The 18,471-nt window shown below is 41.5% G+C and overlaps 1 protein-coding gene across 2 annotated transcripts in view; it reads left to right on the top strand.

Annotated features, from left to right (window-relative positions):
- ANAPC10 (anaphase promoting complex subunit 10) overlaps positions 1–18,471 on the top strand; it is a 501,794-nt gene that overhangs the window by 155,443 nt on the left and 327,880 nt on the right. For both annotated transcript variants that reach the window (XM_044062258.1, XM_044062255.1), the window contains exon 4: positions 8,983–9,103. In XM_044062258.1, the coding sequence (XP_043918193.1) occupies positions 8,983–9,103 (121 nt within the window). The remainder of the gene's footprint in view (positions 1–8,982; positions 9,104–18,471) is intronic.

Genomic DNA, 18,471 nt, shown 5'->3' with positions numbered 1-18,471 from the left:
CTTGACTGCCTCCACCTTTCTTCAGCTTTGGGAATCCACCCAAGAGTGATGACTGCAACAGTGAAACATGAAGAACATAGTACAGTTGTGTACACTTACCATAAATGTAGATGTTCAAGTGTATTCACTATTGCAGTCCTGGTTTCCCCTCCCTCCAGCCCCCTTTTTTTCTCTCTTTCTCTCCTCTGTGGCTATTACTCACCCCTTTCAGGGATATTGGTATTTACTTTTTACTGGTGGTGTTTTCCCCACCATAACTTAGCTCCCTATTTGGGGGGCTCCTAACATTTGGGGCAAGAAAAACTGATGTAATGCCATCAGCTGCCTGTTTTTATACCCCTGACAACCTGACGTCAGTCCTGGAGCAACAGCATCCGACACAGAAATACTAAGTCTCTGGTATTTAGGCTGACTGAGGGCTACCTGCAGGCAGATAACCCAAGTGTGATGACTGCAACAGTGAATATACTTTAACATCTACATTTATGTTACGTGTACACAACTGTACTTTCTAGATCATTGTCCTGCATTATTAGTCTGGAGGTGGAATGATTTCTTAGGAACATAGATATACCTGCACCAGGTAGAGCATCCAGTTTGGTGCTGGGTCTGAATGAGTGGTGGATATTCAAACTCTGCACTGCAGGGGTGCTTTCACTGTTCTGAAACCATGTTTCAGTAGCTACGCATATATCAGTGTTTTCAAGGGTTAGGAATGCCTGTAAGGAGTGCACCTTTTTATTTAGGGTTGTAGCATGGAGAATGTGATTTTGATTGTGGTCGACTTTGTGGTACTTTCAGGAGAGTGACCTTGCCAAAGAAAGGCACTATAGGGGAAGAAAAAGCATTAGTCAATAAACAGAAGCTATGGAAAGAGATGCAGACTATTCCTTGCAAAGCAGCTGGGGTTGTCAGTCTTCTCATTTCAGGCTGATATCTACTGGATCCTCCTAGAATGATACCAGTTGTTAAGCCAATGATTAAAGTCAATTATCTTCTGTTTGTATTGTGGCATAATTCTTGGCAATGTTAGGATACTGCTCAGTACTATCTTCAATCCTTTTCTAAATGTATAGCTTCATTGTGTCCCTCTTCATATGATCCAAGGAGGTGTGTCTCAAGTAATTCGTTCTCTCCCGCATGCGCAGTGGTCAGATAGTATGTGTTCGGAATAAAGGGACTTGAGAGCTTTAGTAATATTCCATATCTTGGCACTTGATAGGTAACTTGCTCAGCCTGAGAAGTAGGACATCTCTTTGACTGACTGTGGAAATGCCTAGAACCAGGACAAACGCTTACCATTTTCAAAAGAGGTGAGACCCATAATGTCACAAATTACTGATCCTCCACTATGTTAACTTATCAAAACTTCTTAAGTACATTATACACAAGCAACTGACAAAAATGCTTGACAACGTCATCTACTTATGTCTGCTTAATCTGGATTTAGAGCTTGGTATAACACACAAAAAAAAAAAAAACTATTTGTAAAACTTTAAATATGTAACCACTCTGGAAAATATAGGACTGCCCACAGCTGCACTATTGATTTGCATTTGATGTAGCGAATCATGAAAATATTTCATTGTCATATAATGTGGTACTTGAGCTGTAACATTTTTATTGTTTTATTTATATTTTAGGCTATTAGCCTGTTTTCAGGGGAGACCCCAGGTGGTGTTTATACTGCTAGGGGAAATTTGGCCAGGGCATCAGGGAACTTCCCTACTCTTTTCAGTAGGTGTCATGGGATCTTTTACATCCACTTGAACTACCACCAACTCAAACAGATGGGGCCTCAGTTTAACAACTCAGGAGTACAGCACCCACATTATAGCGCACTGCAGTGTCAGCAATTGATCTGTCTGTTGTGGGAATTGAAACCATAGCCTTCTGCACCAAAGGCGTGTGTGTTACCTGTTGCGCCGCTGACACTTCAGTTTTATCCTGGTTAATTTCCTACCTGAAGGACAAAACTTATTCAGTCAGTTGATGAAACACCTTTTCAGCCAGTCTTTACTGCTTCTTATATAGGACTGCCGCAGGATATAGTTCAGCTCCTTGACAGTGTCCAATTTTAATCAGTCAGATATGTAACCTTTCCAGGTGGTGTTAGACTAATTCAGTAAGTAGACAGTTCCATCCTTATCCAGAGTGCTGATAACATCATTACACTCAGCTTTGATATGCAGGCATCCTTTAATGTATTGCCGCAATGCCTAAAGCAAAGCAGAGAAGATAACCAACTTAATACTATTCTAAACTTCTTGTTCTAACACAAACCCAAATAGACTTGTAAAAGGTGAAAGAGGAGTATTGGCACAGTGCAGCACTGGAAAGTCTTGGGAGTTTCTGTCACCAGTAACTTAACATTTGAAGAACATGTAGATAGCTACAGTCAAGGAGAGCCATAAAAAGTTGAGAGCTGTATTGAACTGTCTGCACTCCCACATACAGATAAAAGAAAGCCAAAACTGGTTTATGGGTCCTTAGTTATAGATAATATAAAAACATTAAGCATAGTAATAAAATTCACTAAATTTGGGTAAACCAGTCTCACCACTGCAGTATTTTCAATGATCTAAAGAGGATGGCATATGATAATAAAATCAAGTTCATCCACCTTACCTTCACCGGTAAAATGCTACATACACAACTCTGGTCTGACCTCTAATATGCTAATCTAGTGCACCCCAGATTGGAACACATTATCTGGTAACCAGTTCCTGCTAGTCATCAAAACATTCAAAAGAGATTTGGTGGCACTTCCCCACGTACTTGTTTATCATCAAAATGAAATCCATTACCACCCATAAGAGCTTCAACCACTGCATTCAAATCACACATTGAAGACTTATTTTAGTTTCCTGCAGTTACTTAAATAATTATTTACATTTATTTATTTATTTATTTATTTAACATATGTTGACTGGGAAGATCTGACTGGGTTTCACAGAGCCTGTTTTCAATGGAGGCCCGGGGAGAGATGCTCCAGATACATGTCTTTAGAATGTGGGAGGAAACCGGAGTACCCGGAGGTAGAACATGCAAACTCTACGCAGAAGGCACCCCAGCTGAGAATCGAACCAGAGAACCTCTTGCTGTGAGGCGACAACGTTAACTGCTTTACCACTGCACCGCTCTACATCTCGGCAATTAATGCCTATCCCTATCTAACCATAGTCTGAAATGCTGCTAATTACTTTGACTGCTCATAAGAATTTTTTCTGTATACTGCTGAGCAGTTCTGTTCTCCTACCTGTGCTTTTTCCAAATACTTGCACCATCACCGATCTTATGCGATTCTTCTCACAATTTGCTCTTCAGTTAGTTAATGAAACTAGTTTGTGTATAATGATTTGCTCTTCAGTTAATGAAACTAGTTTCTGTATATAAGGTTTTGTACTAATGTATTCCATGGCCATTGCCGTATGTGTCAGGTGCTGAGAAGTGCTAGGTCAATGAAATTACCAATATCTGTAATATACGTACTACATATTATTTTAGATGTGACTTTTTTTCTGTTCTGTAGGTTCATAGGTTCATACTAGGCTATCTGCCCTAGGGCATTTATAAGCCTAGCCAGAATGTGTTTGGCTTTCGCCACCCATTTTAAATTTATTTTGCTATGCTCTTTTTCGAGGTTAGTATACTGTGCCTCTGTCTAACAGTGACACAGAAGTGATACCCGGGGTAAACCTACAATCTCCCATCCACTCATCAAGATTCCTCTTGAAGAGAGTCAGAGGGACTCTGCCTAACCTGGACTGGGATTTTATTCCAGAGTGAAGGGAGCCTCTGGGTTATGAATCTGTCCCTCCAGCATGTCCTATTTATTTCAGTGCTGAGGTGCAAGTCTCTCGAGCGCGTAGCTCGATGGGATTTGGATTTTCTGAGGTGCAGCATGTCCATTAATTCCGGGTTGGACATGGCTTTATACGTCAGGCACAGATCGCCTCTGAACAGGCGGTATGCCACTGAGTAGAGCTGGAGTTTCTTTAACCGGGCAGCATATGGCATCTGTTTGAGCCCTTTGATCCTCTTGGTGAGGTACTTTTGAGGTCTTTCCAGTTGCTGCAGGTGTCTGGTAAGGTACATCCCAAAAGGGGCATTGTACTCAATTATGGACCTGATGAGGGATGAGTAAAGAGGCACGATGAACTCCCTGATCTAGATGTGAATCCTTCATGATTAGGTGGGCTATATAAAATGTTTTTCTAACCACTTTGGCCACGTGGTTGTCAAATGAGAGATTGCTATCAACTTGGGTCCCCAGGTCCCTAATTACTTCTTCTGTACTTAATGGATTACCACCTATGTGGTAATTTGTGGGCACTTTGTTTTGCCAAAGGGATGACTGTACACTTTTGGCATTTAGCTTGAGGCCATGGCTCTGGCACCAGTTGTCTGTTTCTATGAGGCCCTTTTGAGGATGCGTGTCGGCTGGAGAGTCTATTATGGCCCAGTTTGCAGTCATCTGCGAACTTGGTCAGCCACAGTCCTTCCGTGTTGGCCTGTACCTCCGAGAAATATATACCAAACAAGAGAGGTCCCAGGACTGAGCCTTGTGGGACACCACTTGTAACTGGTTTGAGTCTGACATGGCTCCAGCAATTCTAACCATGTGGGTTCTGTCCTTGAGCCAGTTTGCAATCCATCTAGTGACATAGGGTTTATATTTAAGCTGGTGAGCTTATCTATAATGCCCAGTGGGTATTGTATCGAAGGCTTTTGAGGTCCAGGTAGGCTGTGTGGACCACCTTCCCCTCATCAATGGCCTTGGTGACTGTTTCAAAGAAATCAACCAGGTTTAAGAGGCAGGATCTGCCCTTAACAAAGCCGAACTGGGTAGGATCCAGTGTCTGTAGGTCCCCAATATCTTTATTTATGAGGTCCATGATGATCCTTTCCATAGCTTTGCAGACCAAGCTAGTCAGGCTTATGGGGCGATAGTTTCCAGGATCCGTTGAGGCACCACCTTTATGGAGAGGGACCACTGTTGCTGTACGCCACTCTTTGGGCACATATCCTGTAGTAAGGCTGAGATTGAACAGTAGTTTTATGTTTGGGTTTAGCTCTTCTTGGAGTTCATGTAGGACGCAGCCCGGGACACCGTCTGTTAGTTGCACATGGATAGTCTCTGATGCTGGAGGTGTGGGTATCTTTGAATATCGATACTCCCCCTCCTTTTGTGGTTCGGTCCAAGTTTTGGGGCCGAAAAGCATGGTATGAGGTATAACCTGGTAGTGCTGGGGTGCTCTCGGGAGCCCTGAACCAGGTTTCTATTACTGCACAGATATCAATGTTCTCCATGCTAAGGAGAGTTTCGAGTGTGTGCATCTTGAGGTTTAGACTTCTGACGTTGAGTAGCATTACTCCTAGTTTCTTATCCCTTGTGATACCTATGGAGTTGGGTTTGTCTTTTGAGCCTTGCCTAAAAAAGGCACTATGGGGGTAGCAAGAGCCTTTGCCAATATCCGAAAGCCCAGGGGTGACAGGTGCAAGCCGTCCCTAGCGAAGCATCGTGGCTTGTCGAGCATATCATCCCAAGCTGACAGGCATTGGATCTCCTTTGAATGACACCAGTACTTAAGCCAGTTGTTGAAATTGATCATCTTGTCTTCATATTGTGGCATCATTCTTGGTGAGGGTAAGATGCTACTCAAGGTCAGGGTCATACTGGCCTGGGTTACATGCTCAGAGAGCTCCTTTGTCTCTTTTTCATGTAGTCCAGGGAGGTACGTCTTGGGTCATTCACACCAGCATGGACAATGACTGAGTCATATTTGTACTTGCCTTGGAGTGACCTGAGTGCTTGTGTTCTGTGGCGGATCCTAGCGCCAGACAGGCTGCTCACCGTGACCCTCTCCTTGTTCAGCCTGGTGAGCGGGACGCCAGTGTGCCTGACGATAGTCACCTATTACAAGTGTATCAGGTGTGTTGTTTAGTCTTAAGGGCTGTGACTGTTCGGCACACTGGCTTTGTGAGATAAGTGTTGCACGTGTTTTGTTTTGGGGTAGCAGTTGCTTGGGTGTCTGCTTTTGGAGGTCTCTGCTGCTTAGGCAGATCTTTATTTAGAGCCTCCGAGTATGTTTTTGTGTGATTATGTGTTTGGTTTGCTGTCGTGGTAGGTCTATGTGAGACTGGAATTGTAGTGAGTGTGATTTCCTTCTCCTCCTGACTGGTTATGCCAGTACTGAGTTGAGAGAGCTTAGCCTCCAGTTTGGCTATATGGTTGCATCTCTCACATGTGTTGGAATTTGTTGGGAGGAGGAGAGGGTTGTCTGTGTACATGAGGCAGTTGTAACATTGCCTCAAGATTCCCAGATTCACCAGCTGGACCGGAGAGGAGATTGACAACTGACCTTTGGACATGCTAGAATAATATTGGGAATTCCTTAATAATTGAAAACAAGGGGCAGTGGGGAGTGAGGGTGTAGTGCTTTTAATTTTTAGTGCTGACTTATATAATTGCTTTAGCGAGCAAGTGCCAGGTAACTTAAGTGCAATGTGTTACAGGTAACTTAAATGCAAAAATGACGAACAGTAACTTTCTTTCAAGTGAAACAAGGAAATAAGTACAGTAAGCAATGCAGATATCACTAGTGATCCACGGAAGTGCTGAGAAGCCGCGTATTAGGTGGAATTAGCGTTCCAGGGAAATAACAAGCAAACAAACAACAAGCATATAAACAAAGCTAGATTCAGCAGGCCTGGATCTAGTCTATGCTACAGCAAACAAGGTGTACCAATTTCAGTAAGATACAGTTCAAATATTCAGGCACTATAAACCTTTAACCAGAAATTCCCAGCTCAGAAGGGCAGAGTCCAGCCTCTTCTCCCACAAGAGTGCAGACCACGAACCTTCTTAATGTAAAATAACTGGCCTGAAGCCCAAGTGCTTAAACCAGAACTAATACACTTTAAGAATAACAGACACTGGGCTCTCAATCAGCAGTTCCCAACTTAGAAGGATGAAAGCTACCTGTCCTGCCACCACAGTGCATGCCACAAACCTTCCTAATGTAAAACAACTGGTCTGAAGCCCAAGTGCTTAATCCCAAAGACTTAGAATGATAGCTACACTTTAATCAAGTTATTACCAAGCAGTAATAAATACAATTGAATACTTTAGAGAATGCCTGGATTAGTGCTCAAGTTACACAAACAAAGCTAGATCCAGCAGGCCCGAATCCAGTCTATGCCACAGCAAACAAGGAGCACCAACTTCAGTAAGAAGCAGTTCAGATATGCATGCACTATAAGCCTTTAACCAGAAATTCCCAGCTCAGAAGGGCAGAGTCCAGCCTCTCCTCCCACAAGAGTGCAGACCACGAACCCTCTTAATGTAAAATAACTGGCCTGAAAGCCCAAGTGCTTAAACCAGAATTAATACACTTTTAGAATAACAGACACTGAGCCCTCAATCAGCAGTTCCCAACCTAGAAGGATGTAAGCTACCTGTTCTGCCACTACAGTGCAGACCACAAACCCTCTCAGTGCAAAACAACTGGTCCGAAGCCCAAGTGTTTAAACCAAAAGGCTTAGAATGAGTTACACCAAGCAGTAATAAATACAATTGAGTACTTTTAAGATGATGCAAAAGTAAAATAAAGTAGGTAGAAACACAAGTACAGTAAAAGCAGATGAAATTTTTTTTTTTCCTGAACAAGTGCTGAGATCAAAGAAACAAATTTGAGTGCTGAAACTAGAAAACTGGCTAGTTATAAGAAAAAAAAACTAAGCTAGGAGGCTTCCCTCCAACACAGAAGGGCTTGGGGGCTCAGAAGCCTACAAATAGTCTATACCACTTAACAGGAAAGGCAGAAAACAAGCTTAAATTTTTTTTTTCTGTTTCCCAGATGCTCTCTTTGTACACAGTAGGAGTGCCTGAAATCAGAATATGATCTCACTGCACTGAGTGAGCAAATGAGATGGGCCCAGAAGGAATATCCAAACACAAATTTACAAGAGGGGCGGGCAGTTTCAAGGCCACTAAGATTAACACCAAAACAAAAACAGGGAGCGTGGGTGGGACTAACTGAAGAGCAGAGTCTAACCTTCCAGTTCAGTTAATATTCCTGCAACACACAGTTAAAATCAATTTAAATACTGTATTTTTTTGAAAAAAAAAGTGCAGATAAAGGTACTTAAATTCTCTTATACGTCCAGTTGAATACAGCAAGTTCTTAGCCGGCCAAAGCAGTACTATTATTAATCTTCAAATTTTTAGGTACTTTAACTAGGTTCAGAACAGAATCCATCAAAAGTGTTGTATATTTCATGACCAGTTCTGTACTGCTAAACTACTCTTAAGTGATTCATCAGGGAGAATAATGTCTATATGCCTATTTGTACTTAATGGTTTGTATTTATTATGTTTTTCATATTACCATGTGTCTTTAACTCCTACATAACACATGGTGGGCTCTTGCATTTCAATTACATTTAACAATATATGTAATACAATGTTTACTGAATAGGTTGTTTACCCCCCACCCTAGGCCATTATGAAAGTGGGCCTGCTCCCAGTAGAGAAAACTCAAAATACAAAACTTTCTATTGCTGTTTATTTATCTGTTTGGATTCATCAGTATGACATTTACCAAGAATGAGGCCTTATAAACAAGCATTGCTTTCCATTTTTATATTGGTCTGTTTAATGGTGCCAAGATTATTAAAATAACTAAAATGTTGATTTTTTTTTTTTTTGCTTTCACATAAAAGTTTGGCATGTAAATTACCATTTTTGTGAAAATGTTCAGTTTTAATAGCCTTGAATCTGATGGTAGAAGTTAAGTCCCAAACTTTCTTTGAGCACTTCTAGCACTGTACACTTCCTTTTGCCTACGTGTGTGTGTGTGTGTGTGTGTGTGTGTGTGTGTGTGTGTGTATATAGATTGCACACAAACATATGTATATATAATCTCAGACGGAATAGTTTGTTCTGTTGTTCAGCTGCTCCTTTTTCTTTGTTTATAGGAGGAAAACAACAGTGAAGACATTATGCATTTATGCAGATTATAAATCTGATGAAAGCTATACTCCTAGCAAGATTTCTGTAAGAGTGGGCAACAATTTTCACAACCTGCAAGAAATTAGAGTAAGTTTTAAATTATCTCCTTTTTATAAGTAACATGGAGCGTTTTATCTTGAACCTTGTGACCTGGATCTGATTCTGTCTAGTACTATTGTTCTTTACCACATGTGTTTAACCTCCTTTTTTGAAGTTCCTTCATTAGCAGCTTTTTTTGGACCCCCTCCATGGGTATATTTTACAGGCTGTTCTTCCCTTCTGTTGCTGATTGGGAGACAAAGATAGGAAACTGTATTAATAACTCTTGTCTCACTCCTTGTCTAAATCAATTGAACAGCCTTCTGTATACCAACTTGAAAATACCTTCAGAAGTTTGTGGTTTGACCATTGACCCTTGTTTTCCATGATGTGGTATGGTAATGTTTCTTCTGGACTGTTGAAGATGAAGTGGCTTTCCTTTGCATTTCCTGCATTATAAAGAGAGGACCGTATTAACTTATTTGTAAGCTTGATGAATCTGGCTCTTTCTAATAATTTTTTTATTTTTTGAGGCCCAACTGTTTAAGCAGGCCAATGGGGTGACTATGGGTGGCGGCCAGTGCCCCCAGTTTTGCTAACTTAGTGATGGTCTATTGAGAGAAGAAGAAAACACTCAGGCCAGCACAATTAGTCAGCAGTAGCATTTAATAAAACAAAAAATAGACAGACTGGTTTCAGCTAACCAGCCTTCTTCAGTGCTTAATACTGCTGTCACTCCACCCACCATTTATATAGGCAATATTCTGTTTTCATTGGTTCATCACAATTGTTCATTCAAACCTGGTACAAAAAGTGCACCTAACAAAATAATAGTTTTCTCTCCTTTTCAGAATGTCATGCCATCCTATTTTAACCCTATCAATGATAGCAAATCTAAACTGGACTGAAGAATGTTGTTTAGTGTGCTCATATAATGCATTTGACAATCGAGCACATCTAACATCACTAAGATGTTCAGAGATGCGTAATTTTAGAGGTCGAGCAGTTTGTCCGACATAAAATGCTTGACAATTACAATTAACCAAATAAATAACCCAGTCTGAGGTGCAATTCCCATAAACACGTATATCAAAAACACATGGAGTTCCTTGAACTGAACTCCTTAGTTTTATTCACATATCTACAAAAGCTACAGTGATTACAAGGCAACTCCTAATCACATCACCCCCTAAAGTCAATTGTTGAACTACGTTTCTATACATAGAAGGTAGTTTATGATGATTTGGCCATCCACCTATAGTTTTAGCCCGTCTATATGTAAAAAGACACCTTGGGGAGGACTATATCTCTCAATGTATTTTCTGAGGTCAAAATACCCCAATACTTATATTTATCAAAACTGAAATGTTGCTTGTTGGTAACCCACCTCAACTGAGTATTAGAAACTGATTTTTTATTTTGATATTTCAATAAACTCTGCCTATTCAAATTCTGAGCATATTTACTGGCATCCATATTTTTTTCCAGTTTGTATCCCCTATTCAAAAACCTGTTGATTAGCTGTTATAAACTTTTCATCTGTTGAACATATTCTTCTTATTCTCATAAATTGAGACTTCAGAATATTCCAAATGATATGTTTGGGGTGACAACTATCTGAATGCAATACTGAATTCACCTCAGGATGTTTCCTATGTATTTGACTTAACAAAGTCCCATAAATTTCCACATCCAAAAAATACTATCTGGGTGCAACTATAACTTAATATAAACTGTTATCCCCACTTATTGGCATTAAGATACGTCACAAATTCTTTCAAATATTCCACATCTGATGTCCACACTAGCCAACAATCGTCAAGATATCTATGCCATATATCCATAGATTCTAAATACAAGTTATGCATAGAATTGTAAATTAATTGTACCTCCACATAGCTCATAAATAAGTCTGCATATATTGGAGCAAATGATGCTCCCATAGCTGTCCCCCTTAGTTGTAAGTAACATTCTTTTGAAAATAAAATACATTTTTATTCAATACATGTTCAACTAAACAGACCAATAATGTATTAAATCCTGGACTATATAAAGACTTCTTATCCAACCAATAATTTATTGCCTCTAAACCAGCCCAATGAGGAATGTTGGTGTATAGGGACATTGCATCAAGGGTACACATATACCACCCTATTTCCATCTGAGTATTATGAATTATATTTAAAAATGTAGATGTTCTTCATCTCACATTGCTGCAGTCCTTACACTTGGGTAGTCCGCTATCCTCGGTCGGCCCGAATATCAAAGTATAAGGCTGACGTCGGTCAAGGCGCATTAGACTGACATCAGGACGTCAGGGTACAAATGCGCATGACCGACGTCATATCCTCAGTCTTTTTTGCCGCATGGTCCGATGCAGAAGCAGCGTTGCAAGTGCCATTCGGCGTTCTGAAATTTTTCGAATTCGGAGTTTCAGACCGAGTCAAAGTTGGCTAAGTACCCCGCTGACTCATATTTTAGTTTTTTCTTTCCTCAGTGGTTTACCGGATGTCAGAAAAAGTGAATAACTGTATTTCTTGTGGGAAACGGATACCGCATAGAGATTTCCATACTTTGTGTATTCCTTGTTTAGGGCTTGAGCACGACGTTGTTGGGTGTCGCTCTTGTGCTAGATTCAATAAGCGCACTATAAAGAGAAGGTTAGATTGTGCCAGGTTAGTCTTTGGGAAGCGGTGCAATTATAAAATGCCGTCGGATGCTCCGACGCCCGCTTCTTCGAAGAAGCGCAAGGACAAAGCAGCTAAGTCTAGGCTTGAAGAGCCGTCCGTACCGGACGCCGGTTCTTTAGAGGTGTTGGTGGAGCCGGTGGTTCTGCCAGAGGTTTCTCTGGAGTCCCAGGGAGAGACTTTGTTATTGCAAGATGTGGCCTCTCAGGAGGCAGGTCAGGCTGAAGGGGCTTCTCAGGTTACTGTGCTCCCTCCCTTCCTAGGGTGGTTAGGCCCTCTCCTTCTGTTTCCAAGGCTTCTCCCAGAGGCAGGCCAGGTTTAGCTTCAGTTGGTGTCACCCCTAGTTCTTCAGGATCTGTGCCCAAGAAGCATATGCTTAAAATGGCAGAAGATTTGATTACTTTGATTAGAGGTTCTTTGCCCCCTCCTGATAAGAGACCTAGGGTGGAACCTGAGCTAGGGAGTTTTGAGCAGGCTTCGGATGTTTCTGAGTCTTCGGCCGAAGACTTGCAGGAGTATTCTCCTTATTCTGATTCTGATGTGGATGATTCTACTCCTTCTGCTTCTCCTCCGGAGGATTTTTCTTTTTCAGAGACTCTTCATTCCATGAGGGAGCATTTTAAGTGGGAAGGTCAGGATTTCTCTGATTCCAGGAAAAGGCTTAGGGAATTTTTGTTTTTACCCCAGCATAGGCCTTTGGCTATACCTCCTGTTCTGGATGTTGTGGAAGATGTGTTTGCAGAAGCTTCCCTTAATCCTGATTCTTTGCCTCCTGCTCCTGTTAAACCGGACAGGTATTACAGGGTGCCTGAAGCTCATAAGTATCTTTTTAAGAGTCCTAGGGCAGACCCAGAAACTGTTAGTCAGGGGCCTAAGGGTGTTAAGGCTTCTGTTGTCAAAAATCCGGTTCCTCCAGATAAAGAGGCCAGGGCTTTGGATAGATGGGGAAAGAAAGTTTATACTTCCTCCACCCTAGCTATGAGGGCTTTGAACTGCCAGTTTCACATGTTGAAATACCAAAATTATCTCCTTTCTCAATTGAAGTCTAAGGTAGATGCTCTGGCGGAGGGTAGTGAGTGTAAAGAGTTACAAGATTTAGTACATGTTTCTGAACAGGTGGGTAAGCATTCTTTGCAATGTGGTTTTGATGCTGTACAGGCCTCGTCTAGAGTGGCTGCCACTGGGTCAGTTCTTCGCAGGCACGCCTGGCTGAGGGATCAGAATTTATCTGACCATGTTAAGACAAGGATTTTAGATGCTCCTTTACAATCTGATGTGTTGTTTGGTTCTCCTGTTGAAGCAGTCTTAAAGAAAATGGAAGACAAGGCTAAGTCTATGCAGACTGTTAAAGATTTTTTGCAGGTTCAGCCTCCGAAGTTTAGTAGAAATTGGCCTACCAAGGGGTGGACGTATCCTTCTTATGATTCCCAGTCTAGGGGTAGATCTAGACGTGGTAGGGGCAGAGCTCAGGGCTCTTTCAGGCCTAGAACAGGGAGTTCACCTGCACAGTCTTCGGGTGAAGGCAGGGGTCAGTCCTTTTGTAAACAGACCCAATGACCTACCTTTTCAGCTGCCAGAGCCTTCTCATTTGGCAGCACCTTTGGGAGGAAGGTTGGCACTTTTCAAAAGAAAATTGGAGTTTAATTACCCAAGACAGATGGGTATTGGATATCATACACCACGGTTACAGGTTTTATTTCTCACAGGCAAATTTCTCTGTTACTCCAAATAGGGGCCATACAGCCGGTCCCTATGCCAGAAGTGGGCCTAGGATTTTATTCTCGCCTGTTCCTAGTACCAAAGAAAGGGAACACGTGGAGACCAATTTTAGACTTATCTATCCTCAACACTTATCTGGACATTCCCAAGTTCAAAATGTTGACGTTACAACAGCTTTTACCTCTGCTGGGCAAAGATCATTGGATGGTAACTTTGGATCTCAAGGAGGCTTACCTTCATGTTCCTATCAGACTGAGTTGCAGGAAGTATCTGCGTTTTCGAGCTGGGACTTCTCATTATCAGTTCTCTGCATTGCCCTTTGGCTTATCTACTGCGCCAGAGTGTTCACGAAAGTTCTGGCTCCAGTGATAGCTTTCCTCAGGTTAAAAGGAATACAGATCTATCCTTATTTGGACGCTTGCCTGATTCTGGCTCAAGGAAGGGACGAGCTTCTTCATCATTTGGATTATGTGATAGCAGTGCTAAGATGCCTGGGGTATTCTGTGAACGAAATAAAGTCCAGTCTAGTACCCTCTCAGGACATGTGCTTTCTGGGTGTGAGACTGAATACAGCATCCCAGATGGCCTTGTTGACCCCGGACAAACAAAAGAATCTTTCCCTTTACTTTCATCAGTTGTCTCATCAGTCCAGGCTGACTGCAAGGACAGTCCTTCAAGCCTTGGGGTTCATGGCATCTTGTATTCTGGTGCTTCCCAATGCCAAACTGCATATGAGGAAGCTACAATGGTATCTCAAAATGTATGGACACAGCACTGCCAGGATTTGGACACTGTCATTCAAATAATACCTTGCATTCAAAAGGAATTGTTGTGGTGGGCTCAGGAATGTCACCTAAACAAGGGACTCTCTGTGACCCGGCCAGAGGAGAGTCAGATTCTAACGACAGATGCCTCAGACAAAGCTTGGGGAGCTCATCTGAATGGAAAGTGGATACAAGACAAGTGGCCTGCCAGACTACAACATCTACATATCAACTTGAAAGAGATGTTAGCAGTCCAGTTTGCATTAATAGCTTTCAAGGATTTACTTCTACCAGGGCAGGTGTTGATTCTAACAGACAACACAACTGTCATGTGGTACATCAACAAGCAAGGCGGAACACATTCTTATCCTCTATGCAGGCAAGCAATGATTTTGTGGGAGACTGCTCTCAGTTTACAGCTAAATCTTCAGGCAAGGTTTCTGCCGAGCACAGAACTCCTTAGCAGATGTGTTAAGCAGACGAATTATGGATCCCCACGAGTGGAAATTGGATCCTCATGTATTTCAGAAATTGACAGTGTCATGGGGAACTCCAGACATAGATCTGTTCGCTTCTCCACTAAACCACCAGCTGCCAAAGTTTTGCACGAAAAGGTTTCATCCCACAGCTTGGAAAGTGGATGCTCTTTCTTTCAATTGGAGCAATCTTCATGTGTATGCCTTTCCGCCTCTGCCTCTCCTCCCAAAGGTACTACTAAAGGCCAGACAGGACAAGCCAAGGATGATTTTGATAGCTCCAGATTGGCCTCGACAGCATTGGTACCCATTACTGAGAAGCCTGGTACGGGAGCCTCCATGGCCTTTGCCTTCGATTCCACACCTGTTGTCTCAGGAGGACAGTCATTTGCTCAATGTCAAGCTTCACTCTCTGCACCTAACAGCCTGGCATATTCTGTTTTGAACCATAGTGGGCCTCCACTTCCACAGCAAGTTTTGAATGTTATTTTGGAAGCTAGAAGGCCTAGTACAAGGAAAGTGTACGCAGATAAATGGAAGAGATTTTTATTTTCGAGTGCAGCAAAGGATTTTGATGTTTCTGAGCCTAATTTAAGTGTGGCTCTTCAATATCTTACTGAGTTACTGGACAAAGGTTTGTCCTTCTCTTCTATTAAGGTTCATGCTGCAGCAATTTCGCTCACTATGATTGTGACCCACCATTGTTTTCTCATCCTTTGTTCAAGCAATTTCTTAGAGGGCAAAGAATATAAGACCCCACGAAGAGCTCCAACTGCTGCTTGGGATCTCAATTTTGTGTTGGAGAAACTCACTCTACAACCTTTTGAGCCTGCAGCTACTACTGAGTTGAAATTTTTTATCATGGAAGACTGCTTTTTTGTTGGCTATTACCTCTGCAAGAAGGGTTTCTGAGTTGCAGGCCCTTATGGCGGTTGAGCCTTTCCTAATTTTCCATAAGGATAGGGTATCTTTACGTACTAATCCTTCCTTTATGCCTAAAGTGGTTTCTAGTGTGGCTTTAAACCAAACTATTCATTTGCCTACTTTTTATGCAAATCCCCAAAATAAAGGGGAAAAGATTTTGCATACTTTAGATGTACACAGGCAGTTGCGATATTATTTGGACAGAACTAAAGGGTTCAGGCAGTCTCAGCAGTTATTTGTTTCATTTGCTTTGGGTTCTCAGGGCAAGCCTGTGTCAAAACAAACTATTTCTAAGTGGATTGGGTTTTGCATTGCTTTCTGTTATTCCCATCATGGCAAGGAGATTCCAGCTGGGATTAGGCCTCATTCCACTAGGGCTACTGCCACTTGACAGCTTTTTAAGGGGGTGGCAACTAAGGATATTTTGGAGGCAGCTACTTGGAGTTCAGTGCATACTTTCTCTAAGCATTATCACCTTCCACTTTACTCTAAATCTAGGGCTGGTTTTGCCACTGCTATTTTACAGGGCATTTTGGCAGCTCCTGCTTCCTTATAGTTTTGCCATCCTCCCTTTCCTCTGCTTTGGGATTCTACCCAAGTGTAAGGACTGCAGCAATGTGAGATGAAGAACATAGTACAGTTTTGTACCTACCATAAATGTAGATGTTCGAAGATCCACATTGCTGCAGTCCAATTTACCCTCCCTCCTTCCCTCTGTAGTTAGAGGCGGTTGTGTGGGTTGGGTTGTAAATATTGTATATATTGTATATATTGTACATATTGTTAGTGCAAGGGTGGTTGGTTGGGTGTTTGCTGTCTTTTGGTTTTGACCTTTCTTTTTAGGGTCTTCTGACATCTGGGGCAAGAAAAGACTGAGGATATGACGTCGGTCATGCGCATTTGTACCCTGACGTCCTGATGTCAGTCTAATGCGCCTTGACCGACGTCAGCCTTATACTTTGATATTCGGGCCGACCGAGGACAGCGGACTACCGAAGTGTAAGGACTGCAGCAATGTGGATCTTCGAACATCTACATTTATGGTAGGTACAAAACTGTACTTTGTATCTTGTATTCTAGATCTTACATATGGTAAAAGTGGTTTCAAATAACGTGTTAATTAGTCACGTAAAGGCTCCATAAGTGACCCACTACCCAAACTATTGGTCTACCCGGAGGTGTTTTTTTCTTCTGGATCTACTGCAACATATAAAAATATTGTCTCTTAGGATCCTTAACCATAAGTTCCATCTTGATGGTTTTATGAATAATGCCTTCTTCCCTGACCAGTTCCAAAAACTGGTCAATTTCACTCTTGAATACTGGTGTTGGATCCAAAAACATCCTCTGGTAGGTCACTTGATCCGACAACTGTCTATGGGCCTCAGCCTCGTACATCTCCTGGTCCCATACCACCACAGCACCCCCTTTGTCTGCTGGGCTGACAACTATCTTCCTATTTTTCTTTATATTATCCAAAGTCAGTTTTTGTGAAATGGGCAAATTATGTGGAGGAATATTTAAAAAAGTGCTATAACTGAAATGTAAATATCTCAATACTAGCTGTTGAAAAACTATGACATTTTTGTTAGGTGGTGGTGAGAAATTAGATGCTCTAAATCTGAACCTACGAGATTGCTGTTCATTTTCCTTATATTGGTCTTGAAAAAATATTTTAAGATTTAATAGTCTACAGAAATGAATCACATCCTGTGTACATACATCCTCTGAGACCAAATAACTAGGTACAAAACCAAGTCCTTTTATTTAACAGTTCTATTTCATCAGAATTAAGCGCATAGGATGAAATTTTTAATACATTTTGATCATCAACTATTTGGTCATAAGTTGCAACAGTGTTTCTAAGGTGTGATTTGGTATCTGCGATGTTTACGTCCTCTCCTCCTGGATCACCTAAAGGGAAGTCTTCATTCTTTTTCTTAGCCATAGGTGAAGTTGGAGTACCAAACTAGGTATCTGTGGTGGATGAAAAATCATCCCCAGATGTACCCAGACTCGCCCCATTTTCTTAAGTATTATTTTCTTCCTTTTACATCTAAACTGTGGCTAGGGTACCTGCCTATTTTCCTGAAACTTTACAGTTTTCTAAATAACAAATGGCTTACCAGGTTGGTAATCCCTAGAGTCCCGTGAAAATTTCTTAAGCATACGTGTTTTCAATTCCTTTTCTAAACTAATTAAGTCTTGTGTAAGGTGCACAAATTGCTCCTTATATGCTGTGTCATTCTCATATGCTTTGAGTTTCTCACAAAGATGTCTAACCTGTGAAACCAATTCACTGGTTCTGCGTTCATAAAAAGAATGAAGAACCATTCACAAACATCATAGATGCTTCCTGTAAAGCCCCCTGCCATTCTAAAATAGGTTTATCATATGGGGACTTAACAAAAGGTTGAACCCATATCCTTAAACCCCTAGGGCAAAATTTGTTTGTACTATATGCTTTAAACAATTTCTGATGCCATACATTGGCTCTCAAGTTCTTTCATAGATGCTGGAAGTTGGCTTAAAGGCTTGCTTACAGGTATGAGCATCTCCCACATTCTCCATCCCTTTGTTGTTTAACAATTGTTCAAACACTTTGACATCTTCCTTATCAGCAGCTAACCCCTGTAGCAATTGAATAAGGTCCATTATTGCATTCAGGTATATGTAACAATATGTCTTGAACACAAATCCTGAAAACCTAATAAAATTAAACAAGACACAATCTGAACATATGTAATAATATACCAGACAATCAATATAAAGTATGCCTTAAATGTATGTAATATAATTCAGGATACTCAGTTGGAATTAAGGTGGTGTATGTGTACCCTTGATGT

This window comes from Protopterus annectens, chromosome 2.part1 (assembly GCF_019279795.1).
Source record: "Protopterus annectens isolate FY-2018-M chromosome 2.part1, PAN1.0, whole genome shotgun sequence".
Lineage (NCBI taxonomy): Eukaryota > Metazoa > Chordata > Ceratodontiformes > Protopteridae > Protopterus > Protopterus annectens.
This window is presented reverse-complemented; position numbering and strand designations above follow the sequence as displayed.